We start from the raw sequence: 14,794 nt of genomic DNA on the forward strand, positions 1-14,794 counted from the left end.
TCTCACCCGCCCAGCCGCGCCGCCCCACTCCTCACCCGCGTCGAGCTGCAGCTGGTAGCAGGCCAGCGGCTCCAGGGACAGCTTGTAACCTTCGAACCTGGGGTCCAGGAGCAGGCGCTTGGCCTGCAGCGAGCAGTGAGCCGCCATGCCGCGGCACCGGGAGCTGCTCAGCGAACAGGCGGGAGCCACCGCGCAGCACCACGGGGCCGGGACCGCGAGGCATGCCGGGAGTTGTAGTCCCCAGCCGCACTTCCGGTCGGCGCCCTGGCGCGGCGTGGCTCCACCTCCTGCCGCCGGGGCCTAGCTGTGCCGTGCGGCGGCGGGGTGAGCCGGTAGCGACGGATCGTGGCCTGCTGGGGCCTTGCCCCGTGCTCGCAGCTCCGATTCGGCCGCGGGGGGAGCCCAGGCTGCGGGCGAGGGAGGCGCGGAGCGGGGGAAGGGAGGGGGGGATGCGGAAAGGCCGCGCCTGCTTCAGCGGCTCGGTGAGCTACTGGCGCCCCGGAGCGAGGCGGCCCTGCCCGGCCCGGCGGGTGCTGTTCCGGTGCTGATCCTGGGGCTCCCTCCGGTCGTTATCAGCGGGCGTGGTGCTGCCCGTAACTGTGCGAGTGACTTTCCTTCTGTTGTGTTAGCGACACGGATGGTGGTCAGCCCCTCTTGTGCTCCGGGTCGTTTGTGAAAAACCGGGACGTCCAACATGAACAAAGATGCCCAGATGAGAGCAACCATTAACCAAAAGCTAATAGAAACAGGAGAGCGAGAACGGTAAGCAGGCTTCTGATTCCGTGCCACCATGAAGCTAAAAATACCATCGAACGTGAGCCACTCCTAGAAGTAAAGATTAAGTAAACTTAACGCTAAATTCTGCAAATACCTGCATATGAAAGCCTTATCTATTATGTAAAGCTGTATTAAAAATCTCTTTATTTTTCCCTTTTGAGCATTTTTATGTTTTTCACTTGAAAAGGGGGGATAGGAAAATAAGGGGGGGGGTGGTTTATGAGCTCTTAAACTCTTAGCTTTTTCTTATTCTGGCATTTTTTGTTGGAAAGCTCTTGGTTCTCATAAAAATCACCATTAAATGCACTTATTGCAGTTAAATCTTGTTATTTCCTGATAAAGAGAATGAGACAAAGCTTCCCTGTTTGATTTTCTCCTGTGTACTTGTCTCTTGTTAGGGAAATAAATATGCAACAGAAGACATAAAACAGCACTTGTGCAAGTCATTCTAGAGATCCCAATAAAGGCAAACAAGTGAATTATGCAGTGTGGTGTGGCAGCTAGGTTTTGGCCTTTTCTTGTCTCTTACGTCTGTTTTATTTGCATTATAGTTATATATCATTAGCAGACTTATAAATAGTTTGGGTTGGAAGGGACCTTCAGGGCTCATCCAGTCCAACCCTCCTGCAATGAGCAGGGACATCCTTAAATAATCAGATTGTCCAGAACCACATCCAGCCTGGCCTTGAATGTCTGTGTGGATGGCACATCCACCACCTCTCTGGGAAACCTGTGCCAGTATTTTACCACCTTCATTGTAAAAACTTCTTTCTCATGCCCAGCCTGAATCTCCCTCTTTTAGTTTAAAACCATCACCCCTTGTCCTATCACAATGGCTCCTGTTAAAAAGTCTCTCCCCAGCTTTCCTATAGGCACCTTTAAAGAACTGAAAGGCCACAATAGGGTCTCCCTGGAACTTCTCCAGGCTGAACAACCCCAACTCTCTCGGCCTTTCCTCATAGGAAAGGTGCTCCGTCCCTCTGAAGATTTTTGTGGACTTTCTCTGGACCCTCTCCAACAGGTTCATGTCTTTCCTGTGCTGAGAACTACAGAGCTGCACACACTACTCTGGGTGGCGTCTCAGCAGAGTAGAAGGGGGAGAATCATCTCCCTTGATCTGCTGGCCATGCGTCCTCATCATCATTTCACTATACTCATAACACCATGCACCAAAAGCTCCATTTCCTTTATTTCTCAAGGCCTGTATGAGAAGGAGTCTTCTCCCTAGGTCATCACATAGCCCCGTGCCCAGTGTAACCTTTCATAGACATGGTGTCTACGCTGTGCTCCTTTCCTGGTTGTGACCATCCCATTGGAGATTGCACAGAGCTTCAGCAGAGCAAGCAATTTCTTGAAATGGTATTGGGAACTATTTTAGTCTAACAGTGAGAAGAGTTTTGTCAGGACATCAAAAGTTGTATTATAAGCAAGTTTTATCAGAGCCTTTCTATAATCAGTACTAATTTTCACTTTCTTAGCTAGCTTTCAGTCTTCTCTATTGATATATGGAGTAGATGTATCATTGCAGCAGATTCTTGTGAGTCTTGTTCTTTTTAATGCCTGAATCCTTTTTGCTTATGCTTATAATTGCTAACCACATTAGGAAGATAAGATACATGGTCCCTTTGTCTTCACTCAGCATGAGGTAAAGCGTAACTGGGAAGAGAAACCTGCTGTTGAAAACAATTGTATGGAATTCTTCTTTTAGAAGGGAAGAGGGAAAGTTTTCTTCTGAAGGCCTGATTTCAGGTGAAATATTTTAATTTTTAAAGTTAGCATACGTATGCTAACAGAGTAGACTTGAGCAGTTCAAGTGACTCAAGGGCTTCTACCTCTTTTCTGTGGCTGCAGCATCAACACTGCCTGAAAGAAATACTGTGAAATTAGCTTCTGAGCTGCCAACTCCTCTCAGTCCAACATGGTAAACTGAAATTAGTACTCATTCAGGTTAGGGTTCACATGCTGTTCAGCCGTTTCTGCTGCTGGTCTGGGAGTTCTGTTGTGGGTAGGAATTGTAGACTTAATTGTCATCCTGAAGCATAGTTAAGCTGTCAGGAATGTTTGCTGTTCCTAACAAGTTTGTATATTGTCTTAACAGCCTTAAAGAGTTGCTGAGAGCCAAATTAATTGAATGTGGCTGGAAGGATCAGCTGAAGGCACATTGTAAAGGTAACAGTGGTCAAATAATTAATATCCTTTGTAATCAGCTGAGGTTCTGGCCAAGTAAAAGTCCCAGATGGAGGCTTTGCTGTGGAACACTCAATTTAAACAAGACATGGGCAAGAGGAAGGTATCCCTGGCAATTGTTTTTTTATGCAAGAAAGCAGCTTGCCATCTTGGACACTTTTCTCATCTGAACTTTCTTAAGTTCAGGAGGAAAAGTCTTAGAACTGATTCCCTACATATTCATGATGATACAACTTTTTGTTTTGAGAGAGATGACTTCCTTGCCACTGGAGAATAAAAAACAAGATAGAGGAAGATGGAGCAAATACAGTGGTACGCAACTTAACAGCTTGAAAGAACTCTGCACATGACGAAGTATATTTGTACTCTTTCCAAGTACAGTTCTTGAAAGTAAGATCATCTACTTAGATGAGAGAAAAGAAGCTGATGAACCTCTAGATACCTGAATCTGTAGTTCTGAGTTAAGTATTGAGCATTGCTACAATTTACTGGCTTGTAAATTATATGAGATTTACAAATACTATTTCAGCAACCAGGAATACTACCACATGATGAAATTTCCTTAAAGCGGATAACAAATCCCTGGAGCTTTTGCTTTAGTTCTGATTTGGTCTATTGTGCCCAGCTACTGAATATTCCATCACAAAGCTTTTCTTTTTATAGGGCTGAGTGTGTTAAATTGTTTTCATAGATGGATTTGCAGAAAAAGCTGAAATGATCCATGCTGGCAGTTGTCTGCCTGATACCACTGCCAGAGGTTCCCCATTTCAGTAGTACAAGTAGTGGAAGGGATATTTATCTGCCTTCTCAACTTTATATACTCTGCTATAGGAAAGTTATGTAAAATGTTTGGTTTATATTAGTACTTCGAACTGTAAGTGCAAGCAGAAGTTCATTTGTCCCTGTTAAGGGCCTAACAGCCCCCAAAGGAGGAATTTGGAGGGGGTGGGAGGGGGGGTCTGTTGTTGTTATTGCTGGGCTGGGGGTTTTGGGGTGGGTTTTGGTAGTTTGTTCTAGAGCTTCTTGCCATTGTGGGTTACAGCCAATAATTGAGCAATCCAGGATTATCTTCAACAGGAAATTCAACCAAGAAAAACAGTTTACTAATAGTTCATGTGATGTCAGTTCAGAAAATGGATTTAGTGTCTTGAACAATCAGTCCTATGGATACAGTTAAAAACATTCACATTTCCACAAAAAAAAAAAATCAGGTTTATGCTGCTGACTGGAAGTTTCTTCTCAGCATTGACTTTGCATTTTTAGGTCTTCAAGGTACTTAAGCAGGCAGTTGTTTGAATGCACTAATCATACAGCATATCTTAATCTAGCTTTTGCTGTAGATGCATATCTTCAGATATGCTTTTTTACTTTGCTGAAATATAGAGGTGTTAATTTAAACCAGTTAGGAGGAGTAGCGAGCATTTACTGCCTCTGTGTTCTCCCTTGCTGTATGTTCCAAAGTCTTTTTCCAACTGCATCTCTTTCTCCCTATCATGTAAATAATATGTTTGAAGAGATAAGTGCTACAACACTCAAGCGGTACAGACACCTGGTAACTCAGATAAGCTTAAACTGTGTTGTGTTGGATTCTAAAATACGAGCTGATCAAGATGCATCAGTAATTCCAAGTTCCCATGGTTAAACCCATGGTATGAATGAGAGGCTAAATCCACTGTGCAATGAAGTAGGTACTGAGTTACCTTTAGGTCACATGCTACTTTATATCCTCTGATGACCTATGTTTGTAGATTTTGTCTCTTAATCATTGGCATAGGTTTTGTCTTCTAATTAACGTGCTAAAAAACTTAAAAATACTGTTCTTGGTCTTCCCCAGATGTTATTAAAGAAAAAGGATTAGAGCATGTTACCGTTGACGATTTGGTGGCAGAAATCACTCCCAAAGGCAGAGGTAAGAAAATGTAAACATGGATGTGTTAGGACTTACACCATTTTAAATGGGAAAAATATAGATGTGCTATGTGAGAATCAAGTAGCTTCAGTTACTTTCAGGTATTAACAGAATTGCAAGAACAAAAAAAGAATAGCTGTTGTGAAAGGTCAGTATTAGCGTATTTTCCATGTTGTCCTGTTTTTTTACTTCTTGCTTTCCTATTTTTGTTTCAGCCTTGGTACCAGACAGCGTAAAGAAAGAACTCTTGCAAAGAATAAGAACCTTCCTTGCCCAGCATGCCAGTCTTTAACTTTGACATTCACCTAGGATAGTGTTTCTGTATTACGTCAGTCATGTCAGGATTGGAATACAGTTTACATACGTAAGGATGATGAGCTGAAGTTCCTTTGCACTGCATTGATTTCTTAAACATGGTGTTATTTTAATAAAAAATTTTGTGGATTTGTGGTTCTAAGGCTCTTCTCTGTGTCAGTGCACTGTGATATGGCATCGCTTGTTCCTGGTTTTAATAAGACATAATTTTATATGGTTGTGCAGAATTGCTCAAATTTTCAAAAAAAGAAGCGAGGTTAATAAGCATATGAGGTAGAAATACAGAAGGGAGAAAGAAGTCTGTAGAAAATGGGATATGACATACTACTGAGCATATCCTTTCTAATTTTCCCTGAGTAAGTAGCTGGATGGCATGAAGAAGTTAAAACTACATGAAACAGTTGGTGGCATTCCTCCCAGTACTTCTTTGCTTTAGAGTGAGTGGTTTGAAGGCCACGATTTATAAGTATTCATGCAGTAATTCATAAGAGGTTGAATTTTTCAAAGACAGTTGTATCTCTTCACATTTACTTCAATTAGAGTCACTACTCTGATCCACAACAACTACTGTTTTCTAGCTTTGCCTGTGTTACTGGTAATTAAAAATTATGTCGATCTTTAGGGCCTTTTGAAATTTAAGTGTAATACAAACTTTTGCCAACATAAGTCTCTTTAAATTCTTTTATCAGTATATGCAACATCAGCTAGGTCTATAAATGGCTGCAAAAGTAAAGCTGATGAATAGAGAGAATTGGGGAAAGGGGCTTTGAAGTGAGAACGTTCAGTTTTTGCCAGCTTCAATTTGAGGCCTCTAACAGATGATGAAGTGGAGGAGAAGCATGAGCAAAAACTGAGCAATTAGACACTGTCGTGACTCGGCCACTGTGAAAAGTTAATTGACTCAATGTAAATCTCTATGCTCCTAATTACAAGAATACTCTCAAAATTGTCACTTGGAGTGGGGCTCAAGAAACCATGCCTGCTCCCATGGATTTGTGGATTTCATTCCCCAGTTGTTGCTGCAAGCACTTCCCCAAGGATCCTCCCGGGGGAACCAGTACCTCATGCATGGGGTGTACAATGCCTGCGCCTCCTGGTTCCTTGGCTGTGGATGAGAAAAATAATGTGCTCTGGTTCATAGCAAAGCGCTGAGTGCTCACTGGAAGGCAGGCTGTGGATGGGCTGAGCTCCCCCCTGCACAGGGATGGGGCAGAACAGCAGTGCAGGGCTGTTGGTGCCAGGCTGCGAGTGTTCAGTTATCATGTCTGCTCAGTCTGAGCTGGCCAACAGATGTGAGAGAAGAGTCCAGCAACAGCGGAAGGTGGTTATTGTTCCTCTGGCACTAGACAAAAGTCAGTCCAAACTGGGCAATACTGACTGTCAGTGAGTGGGACAAGACATAATCAGTCATGAACACCTTTTGTCTACACAAGACCAAGTTCCTGCTGAGACTGGAGCATGGCAGGAGCCAGAACTGGGGTCTGTTGCAGGACAGATGCCCATTCTGCTGTGGTGTTTTCAAACTATCTTCCTGGCAGGTTGAGCACACTTGCTGTATGTCATTGTCTTTGTTAAATAAAGGTGGATGTCAGAAAGAAGAAAATTCATTCTTCCACTTCAAAGTCCATCCTACTTTTAAAATACTTATTTGCATTAATCCCAGACAGCAACTGAGCCCCACACAGCCACTCACTCGCTCCCCTCGGTGAGATGTGGGAGAGAACCAGAAAGTTGAAAGTGAGAAACTCATGGGTTGAGATAAAGATAGTTGAACAGGTAAAGCACAAGCCCTACATGCAAGCAAAGCAAAGCAAAGCAAGGAATTCACTCACCGCTTCCCATGGGCAGGAGGGTGTTCAGCCATCTTCAGGAAAGCAGGGCTTCATCACGCGTAACAGTTACTTGGGAAACCATCATTCTGAACTTCCCCCCTTCCTTCCCCCAGCTTTTCATGCTGAGCATGATGCCGTATGGGGTGGGATATCCCCTGGGTCAGCTGGGGTCAGCTGTCCCGGCTGTGTCCTCTCCCAACTCTGTGTGCACCCACAACCTACTTACTGGGGTGAGGTGGGGTGGGGTGAGGAGCAGAAAAGGCCTTGACTCTGTGTTAAGCACTGCTCAGCAGTAACTAAAGCATCTACGTTATCAACACTGTTCTCAGCACAAATCTAAAACATACTAGCTTCTGTGGAAAAAGCCAACCATACCCCAGTCAACACAGCACAGTATTATTCAAAGTTTAATTACTTAAATTATAAATTTAATAAATTATAAATTTAATAAATTATAAATTTAATAAATTATAAATTAATTAAAGTTTAATTCAAAGTTTGACTTCTGCAACTTCATTTGCAATGGGTGTGTTCTGTTTGAATTGCATATATGTATATTTATTCTTAGCTCTTCATTCTATAATCAATTTACCCAATGCTAGTAACTGATGGAATACAGAATATTTCTTCACACAGTGTAGCAGAATATACGCTAGCTCAGCATATGTTTAATATTTGGCGAGGCTGTAAAATATCTTCTGTATCCTTACTCTTTTAGCGGACTTTGCTGATGATCTTGGACATCTTGTACATGCTAAAAGTCTTTGCTTGATGAACGGCTGCAGAGTGATATGGGCATACAGTAACTTGCTCCAGAGCTTCCACTTGATTTCCTTCGCTGTGGTGGCAGAGGGCCAGACTTGAGGTATTCAGACAAAGAAATGTGGAAGGCTTGTTATCTGATTAGTAAACATTTGAGATTCCATCTAGAACATGACAGATGAAGTGCAGTTCCTGTAAGTGAAGTGCAGATCTCCCCTGTGGGCAGCTCATGCTTGTCGCAGAATAAAGACTGAATGCTGCATGAATTTGCAGAAAGTTGTGCTGACCAATCTGAAGTTAAAGGTTTGACAAACAGCTCTTTCACATGCTTCCAAAAATAAGTTGTAAAGTTATGCCCAGACTGGCTTAAAATGCAAAAGCATAAAGAGACCCTGAAGGAACAGCAGAGTGACTGCGTTCCAGACACACAGCAGTGGCTCCTCTCCTAGGGTAACACAGGCTGCTCACTGATGTGAACATCCCAACACCACATGTTCCCACAGTTAACCACACCAGTGCAGCCCCCACTCAGAAGCTAGGAAAAAAGAATGTTTGACAACATGCAGATCCAAATTACGCTGGAGTGGACTGGTCAGAGGCATCTTGATGGATCTTCTAAGACTAAAATTAGATTTGGGGTGATATCAGAAATGGGAGATGGTTTGTAGAGGAATAAGTAAGTCCCCTTAGTGGCCTCATATTTTTGTTTTAACTGCAGGTTTTATTCACAGATGGACAGGGTAGCATTGTTTTGCAAACTGTTCTCTGAACAACCTCAGTTGCTACACATTTGGTCAAGTATTGAAAACAGTTATTAACATTCAGGATTCAGCCAGCACATTATTGTCCTGTTGAGGTTCTTTTCCCGCACTGAAATGTATGATTATCTGTGCTGTTAAAGGTTCCATAGCTACAGCATGTACAGTCACAGACAGATGCATCAACTACTTCTTCAAAATTTCAGCATTTTCAACGTCATGAAATGCACCCATTCCTTATAAAAGCAGACAGCACCCAGAACTAGATAGCCAAGAGCAGACAGCTTAGGACTGATATGATTTGCCTCAGCTGTGGGCATCTACTTCTTTTAGATGGTAGTCCTACATACACACTCTAGCAGCTGATTCAGCTTTTTCTTTTTGTAAACAAGCCTGTAAAAAATAGAATCTGTTTATAAATTGATATTAAAATAATGGGTCAGATAACAGCAAGGGTAAATTGGCATAGCTCTGGATGTGCACTAATCCAAATTGTATGTGACCGTGAATTGAATAGCCCTACTGCTGTCAATGAAAGACCAACAGAAAGAAGTTAGCTTAGCCTCTCCCTTTAGTCAGGCAGTGAGGGGTCTGAAATACACAATGAACTGGAGCTGGTTAGATTCTAGTTGGTTTGATTAACTATTTCCCCACAAATACTTCTCCACATTGACACAGTCCAGTCAAAAAATGTTATAAAACATTATCAAGAAATTCTGATGGGATGTCAAACTTACACTCACATTTTATATAGTTTTTCAGTTGTTGGGGGGGAGGGTTGGGGGGTGGGGTGGTGTTTTGTTTGTTTGTTTGTTGTTTGGGTTGGGTTTTTTTCTCCTATTTTTCCCCATTCTTCTTCATCCTTGTTTACCGCCATAGTATTTCAGAACAGGCCTTTATCACTTGGAGAACAAGTGTCTGAAGTCTGTTGTAATCCAGCAAGAGTCCATCAGTGATATTAAAAAGTTACTGACACCTCTCAGATCTTCTGTCTGGAGGGTCCTTTGGGGTGACAGCTCTGCACTACCTAGCCCATGTCCTCATCTTTTAGTTCACATAATGGAATATGTTTGATTTTACTTGATTGTGGCACCTTGATAGTTTGGCTTTAACTTACTTAGTGATTGAGCTTTTATTGGAGCAATGGAAAATATCCAATGCTTTTACCTGCTGGCTTTCTTTAAATTTCTAAATATTTGCAATTGAAACCAGAATTGTATTCTACTTGGCCTGTTTTTCTCAAGCTGTTCATTTTTAAAAGAAACAGCTGTGACTGCAGAGCCAAATTTGTAATGGCTGGAGCCCAAAATGAGGAAAAATGAATTCCTCATAAATAATTTATACTTAACCAATTTAGTGTAATGAATTAGTTAATTAGCATTCTGCTTGGAATGAGAAAAAGCCTAATCCCACTTTAGTGTATTTCCCGTTTACGATGATGCTTTCCACCTGAACAGTATTGTTCTTAAATGCTTACCTTAAAACTAGTGAAGTAGTTAGAAGTAGAGCATAAAAAATACCCCTCTCAGAAATCCCTGCTGATTTCTGTTAGTTGGAGTTGCTAGGAAAGCGGTTATCCATTCTTTCAATCACTGATCCTGAGCTAACGTATTGAGTTGCTGCTGCTAAAATCTGCATCTGGCAGCCTGCGGGTGAACACTGACAAGGGCAGAGCAACTTGACCTCTCCTGTTGGCTGGCTCCCAGCAACAGCCTGGGTACAAAGTCAGCACAGCATTGAGTTTTTACATCTGTTGCAGAGGGCAAAAGCAATACTTCATTTCCTGGAAGCAATGACACTTACTAAAAGGAAAGTTGATAGAAGATATGGTTGTGATGTGTCGAACCTCCTCAGGGAGAAAACAGGAAACACAGGGTGCTTTAACAGAGAAAGGTACAAAATCATAAAATGATTGGGGTTGGAAAGCACCTTAAAGCTCATCCAGTTCCAACCCCCTGCCACGTGCAGGGACATCTTCCACTAGACCAGGTTGCTCAAAGCTCTGTCCAACCTGGCACTGAAAAAAAAGCTGCAAGGGGAAAAGGGACATAAAGAACAGATGGAAATAGAAGTCAGACAAATTCAAATTTGTAACAAGATGACACTTGTAAAAGCACAGCTGCTTAATCACTGGAACAAGCTATGAAGAAATATGGTGGATCCTTCATTTTTCAACACTTTCCTGAGTACAAGATGCCTTTCTGGAAGAGCTGCTTTAGTTGAGAGTTACTCAGGCTTTGTAGAAATGCATTATTTGCCTATGAGTGTTCCCTAGAGCTGGCAGCAGCAGCTCAGTTTCTTCCAGCTGAGAAAGGTAAACCATAATAAATACTCCATATTTATACTTCTGCTCCCTTGCGAAAGAAAGAGAGGCAACCCCAAGAATGTAAGGTCCAGAGCAGCTCGTTGATTTGTAAATGTTCTCTGCTAATTCCTGTTCCAGAAAAGCTCAGCAGCATCTCAAATGCTATTTTCTAACACTTTCCAAGGTGAACCTTCTAGAGAACTTGCCATAAAGAGATATGCTGCTTCAAGCAGTAGCTGTTAGCCCCAGTACAGGTGTAACTGGCTGGAATGCAGTTCCGTAGAATCTGTAACAGTAGTCACAGCAGCAGTTAAGCATGACAAAATCATTTCTTTGTAACTTGCCCTGAAAAAAATGTGCCTATCTATCAAGCTAATCTGTTTGTTAACTTTTCCATGTGCATTTCACTGAGATAAGTTTCTGCCCAAATCCCAGATCCGTCTGGTAAAATTTGAGTAGTTCAGATTAAATTTCAGAATACCCATTGACATATTTTTTGCAAGGAGAAGTGTTTCATCAAATAGTCAATGGAGAGAAGAGGACTGTTCTTCCTCTGCTGAGTGAAGATCAGAAAGACTATTATCTGTGCTTAGTTTCTGCCTACTGACTGCTGCAATGATAAAGATGACTTAAAATGTTTCCTTGCTACCCTGAGGCAAAGAGGAAAACTGGATAACAAATTTAAAAATTTATTTATTTCACTTCCTCTTTTCCCTTCTTTGACTGCTGTCTCCTCTAAACTGTATATATGAGATTATGCAATTATATTAAAAACCAGCTGTTGAATTTTCCCCCCACAAAAATTGGGATCTAGATGTCCCAATCCAAACTTTACTGAGACAGTGAAGTTCGTCTGAAGCTGAGATTGATTTTAGTCAGATTCTGGGAGCTCAACACTTCCAACAGCCACTTGGGTTTGGCACATAGGTGTTCAGACAAGAACTTGAGTTTTGAAGTTTTTGAGTTAATAACACATTGCTGCATTGATTTGTTTTAAAATGGAGAAAAGAAGGAGTCACAATTAATTTAATTTTTTTTTCTATTATTTTCCCAACTTTGGAATAATTCTTTTAGAAAATTCTTCTAGAAATTATTAGATTTGGCAAAGGGCATGGAAAAAAGAAATGAAATACACATTTTACCAATAGATAGAAATTCTTCTAACAAATGATGAAGCATGAAGAAACATAATTTCATGATTCCCATCCCTCCTCCAATGAACTCTAGATAGAAAATCCTTTGCTTTCCTAAATGCATTTCCAAACAAAACGTCATGACTATCTATTTCCATGCTATGCACTCTATTTCCCTAAATGCAAACCATACACACACACATGCAGCAAGCATACCCATGTAGATAACTATTTTTGTAAAGCAACATGCTAAATACTCAAGTATTTAGTATTTTGAACTCAAAAATTCTAACACTATGCCTAGGATCTGTCTTCTTGTAACTTGAACTTAGAGCTTGCAAAAGGATTACTTGGGATGTGAGGGATGTGCACCTTTTCACAATTTCAAATATGATTTTTTATGTATTATATGCTTGCTAAAAGTCAGGTTTTTTATTTTTTCTACAAAGGTCTCTCACCAGGATCACCAGTCTGGAAATTCCCTCTACAAGGCATTTCAAGCTTTAATGTGCATGAGGGAAGGAATTTAAGGTACACACTGGCAGAGGCAGTGAAGAGTAGAGGTTCAGCCTGGAAGCCTTTTAGAGAGAAAAGAGGCTATCATGACTACTTGCCTACTTACTTGGGAAAGGTGCAGATTTTCATACATGCTAGGATACACATTTGCCTAAACTTAGGCAAACTCTTAGACAATACTTAGACTTTACCAAAACCAGGTGCTCAGTAAGGCTACAAAGGAATGGAAAATGTCTCTCATCTAGGATTTCAAGACAGTTAATGATGAAATTTCAAAAAGCAGAATATGAATTTGTAGCAGTGGCACAGAAATTTACTTGTAAATTTTATAGTAAAAGCCTGCAATTTTTCTGTGGTTGAAACTGTGAAAACTCTTTACTTTGGCCAGAATCAAATACTTGTCCAGGGTAAAATCTCTTCTGCAAATGTAAAACTCCAGTTACTGCACAATTCAACAGGACTGTAACTCGGGAAAGGCACCCTTAGATAAAAAAGTTATTTGTAGCTTTAACAAATGACTGAACAGTGAGAGAGCACACAAGCAAATGAAGCACAGATATTGGAGGAATTCATATTGAAAGAGAGACTGTATCCTTTCTATGTTTGGAAATGGACATACTAAATAGAAACACAAATGTTATCAGATGCCATCTAACCAGTGGCTGTGGAACCATGAAGTGATGGAAACTGCTTTGTATGTAAAGAACTGACGCTAGCAAACTTGCAAATTGTCAGGTGATGTCACATGTATGTTTAATCATTAATACCTGTAAAAGAAAAGCATTGATTAAAAAAAAAATGTAATTCCCTAACAAATTTTATTAGTTTACTGTAGCAGTACTACACGTGCTGTGGCAACGAAATATCTAGGATTTAAGACCATCTCTTTGGCATAAATCAGGTTAAAAACTTAAGAGCTAAGAGTTGATGACATTTTTGAACAGGGAAGTATTTATCCCTGCAAACATTTATTTTGAAATAATGTTTATATTATTCCCAAATTTGAAGTTGCATAATTATGTTTTCTATGAAAACAGCTATTCTCCCATTTGTGGTCTGTCAATTTTCAGGGGTTTTTCCCATTAACGCATCAGACACACATGCAGTTAGGGCGATAGGGTGGGTGAGCCACTCTGGCAGTTTTGTATTAAGTGTGGGTGTTTATATACGTATTTTAAAACATTTCATTCTCACTGTGGCATATTCCCTATTGAGTATATAGACTGTAATGCCAAAGCGAGTGTGTTCTTAAAGGAAATGTCTCTGGCTATCTTCATAATCTGATCTCTCCCACTGTGCCGTGCTTTTTTGAGTGAATGCAGATTATTTTCCAGTTTCTGCTTTAGACAGAATGCTGTCCTGAAAGGTTTAACTCTTTATTACACAAATGGTTTTCAAATAATGCTTAAAATTAAAACCAGCATTGCATATATTGAGTTTCTCTTACTGAATGCAGGTTTTGCAGGCACAAGTACATCAGTCCCCACCTGAGCAACACTGCAGGAGAGCTGCCCTTCAGCTCAGCCACTGCTGTGCCCTGACTGCTATGGACTCTATTGATCCTGGACCAGCAGATTGAATCCCTGGCTTGTCCTCAGACCTGCCTTATCACCAGAAAAACACCTGTTGGTCTGGACCCTGAGCTGCCACCAGCCTGCCTTGCTGAGGTCCTGGTTGGAGAGGCCCTTGCACTGCCACCAGCAATGTCATGCTTGGCTCCTTGTCCCTCTGGCCCCTGCTTCCGGAAGAAGAGCTGCGGAATGCAGTTACAGTGCCTGCTGGGACATGAGAAGATGGAAACAAGGGAATCCTGTTCTGTCCTCCCAGCAAGAACCACCCTCCTAGCACCCACCTCCTCACTGCCTGAGCCAACAGTACAGGAGACAGCAGTTAGGAGGTTAGCTACACAGCAGGAAGTCTGTAAGTGAAGGCACCTAAGGAGAGCAGAACTGAGCAGAGAAAGAACCGGGCAGTATGATCTGAAGGGGCTTTGTATCAGAGCTGCCTTGCAAGTTGACTAGGCCTCCCAGCGAGCAGGGATTGCACTGTCAGAATGCAACACACAGAGCTCTGGAAAAACCACACGTTACTGAACATCTCCCTCCTTCTCTTTTCTGCACATCGTCAGGGAACGAACAAACTCTGCCCGGAGGGCAGCCAGTTCACACACACACACACACAAGCCCTTCTTGAGGCATCTGGATGAACAAATGGAGACACTGGCGAGGCCCCAGGACCCGCTGCCGGCTGACGCTACACCCTGTCAGAAGCTACTTCAGACAGCACTTTTTAGCAGTTTC

The 14,794-nt window shown here is 41.8% G+C and overlaps 2 protein-coding genes across 5 annotated transcripts in view; one reads left to right on the forward strand and one right to left on the reverse strand.

The window, feature by feature from the left end:
• The window catches only part of NUDCD1 (NudC domain containing 1), a 37,633-nt gene extending 37,426 nt beyond the window's left edge, over positions 1-207 (reverse strand). For 2 of the 3 annotated variants that reach the window (XM_065668810.1, XM_065668811.1), the window contains exon 1: positions 36-121. Coding sequence is in view for 1 of the 3 variants with exons in the window: in XM_065668809.1 (XP_065524881.1) it covers positions 36-147 (112 nt within the window). In the remaining 2 variants the exon portion in view is untranslated. Of the gene's footprint in view, positions 1-35 lie in introns of all 3 variants that reach the window. The other variant, XM_065668809.1, reaches the window with a different exon arrangement.
• A 19-nt stretch (positions 208-226) lies between these two features.
• Positions 227-5,317, forward strand: ENY2 (ENY2 transcription and export complex 2 subunit). 2 transcript variants are annotated; one of them, XM_065668817.1, is made up of 5 exons: positions 227-324; positions 630-762; positions 2,876-2,946; positions 4,799-4,873; positions 5,089-5,317. In XM_065668817.1, exons 2-5 carry the CDS (start codon positions 695-697, stop codon positions 5,163-5,165), a joined length of 291 nt encoding a protein of 96 aa, XP_065524889.1. In that variant the 5' UTR covers positions 227-324; positions 630-694; the 3' UTR covers positions 5,166-5,317. The 2 variants fall into 2 exon arrangements, with proteins under 2 accessions (XP_065524889.1, XP_065524890.1); XM_065668818.1 differs by lacking the exon at positions 227-324 and adding an exon at positions 425-526.
• The last annotated feature ends 9,477 nt before the right edge of the window (positions 5,318-14,794 follow it).

This window comes from Lathamus discolor, chromosome 2 (genome assembly GCF_037157495.1).
Source record: "Lathamus discolor isolate bLatDis1 chromosome 2, bLatDis1.hap1, whole genome shotgun sequence".
NCBI classification, from domain to species: Eukaryota; Metazoa; Chordata; class Aves; order Psittaciformes; family Psittacidae; genus Lathamus; species Lathamus discolor.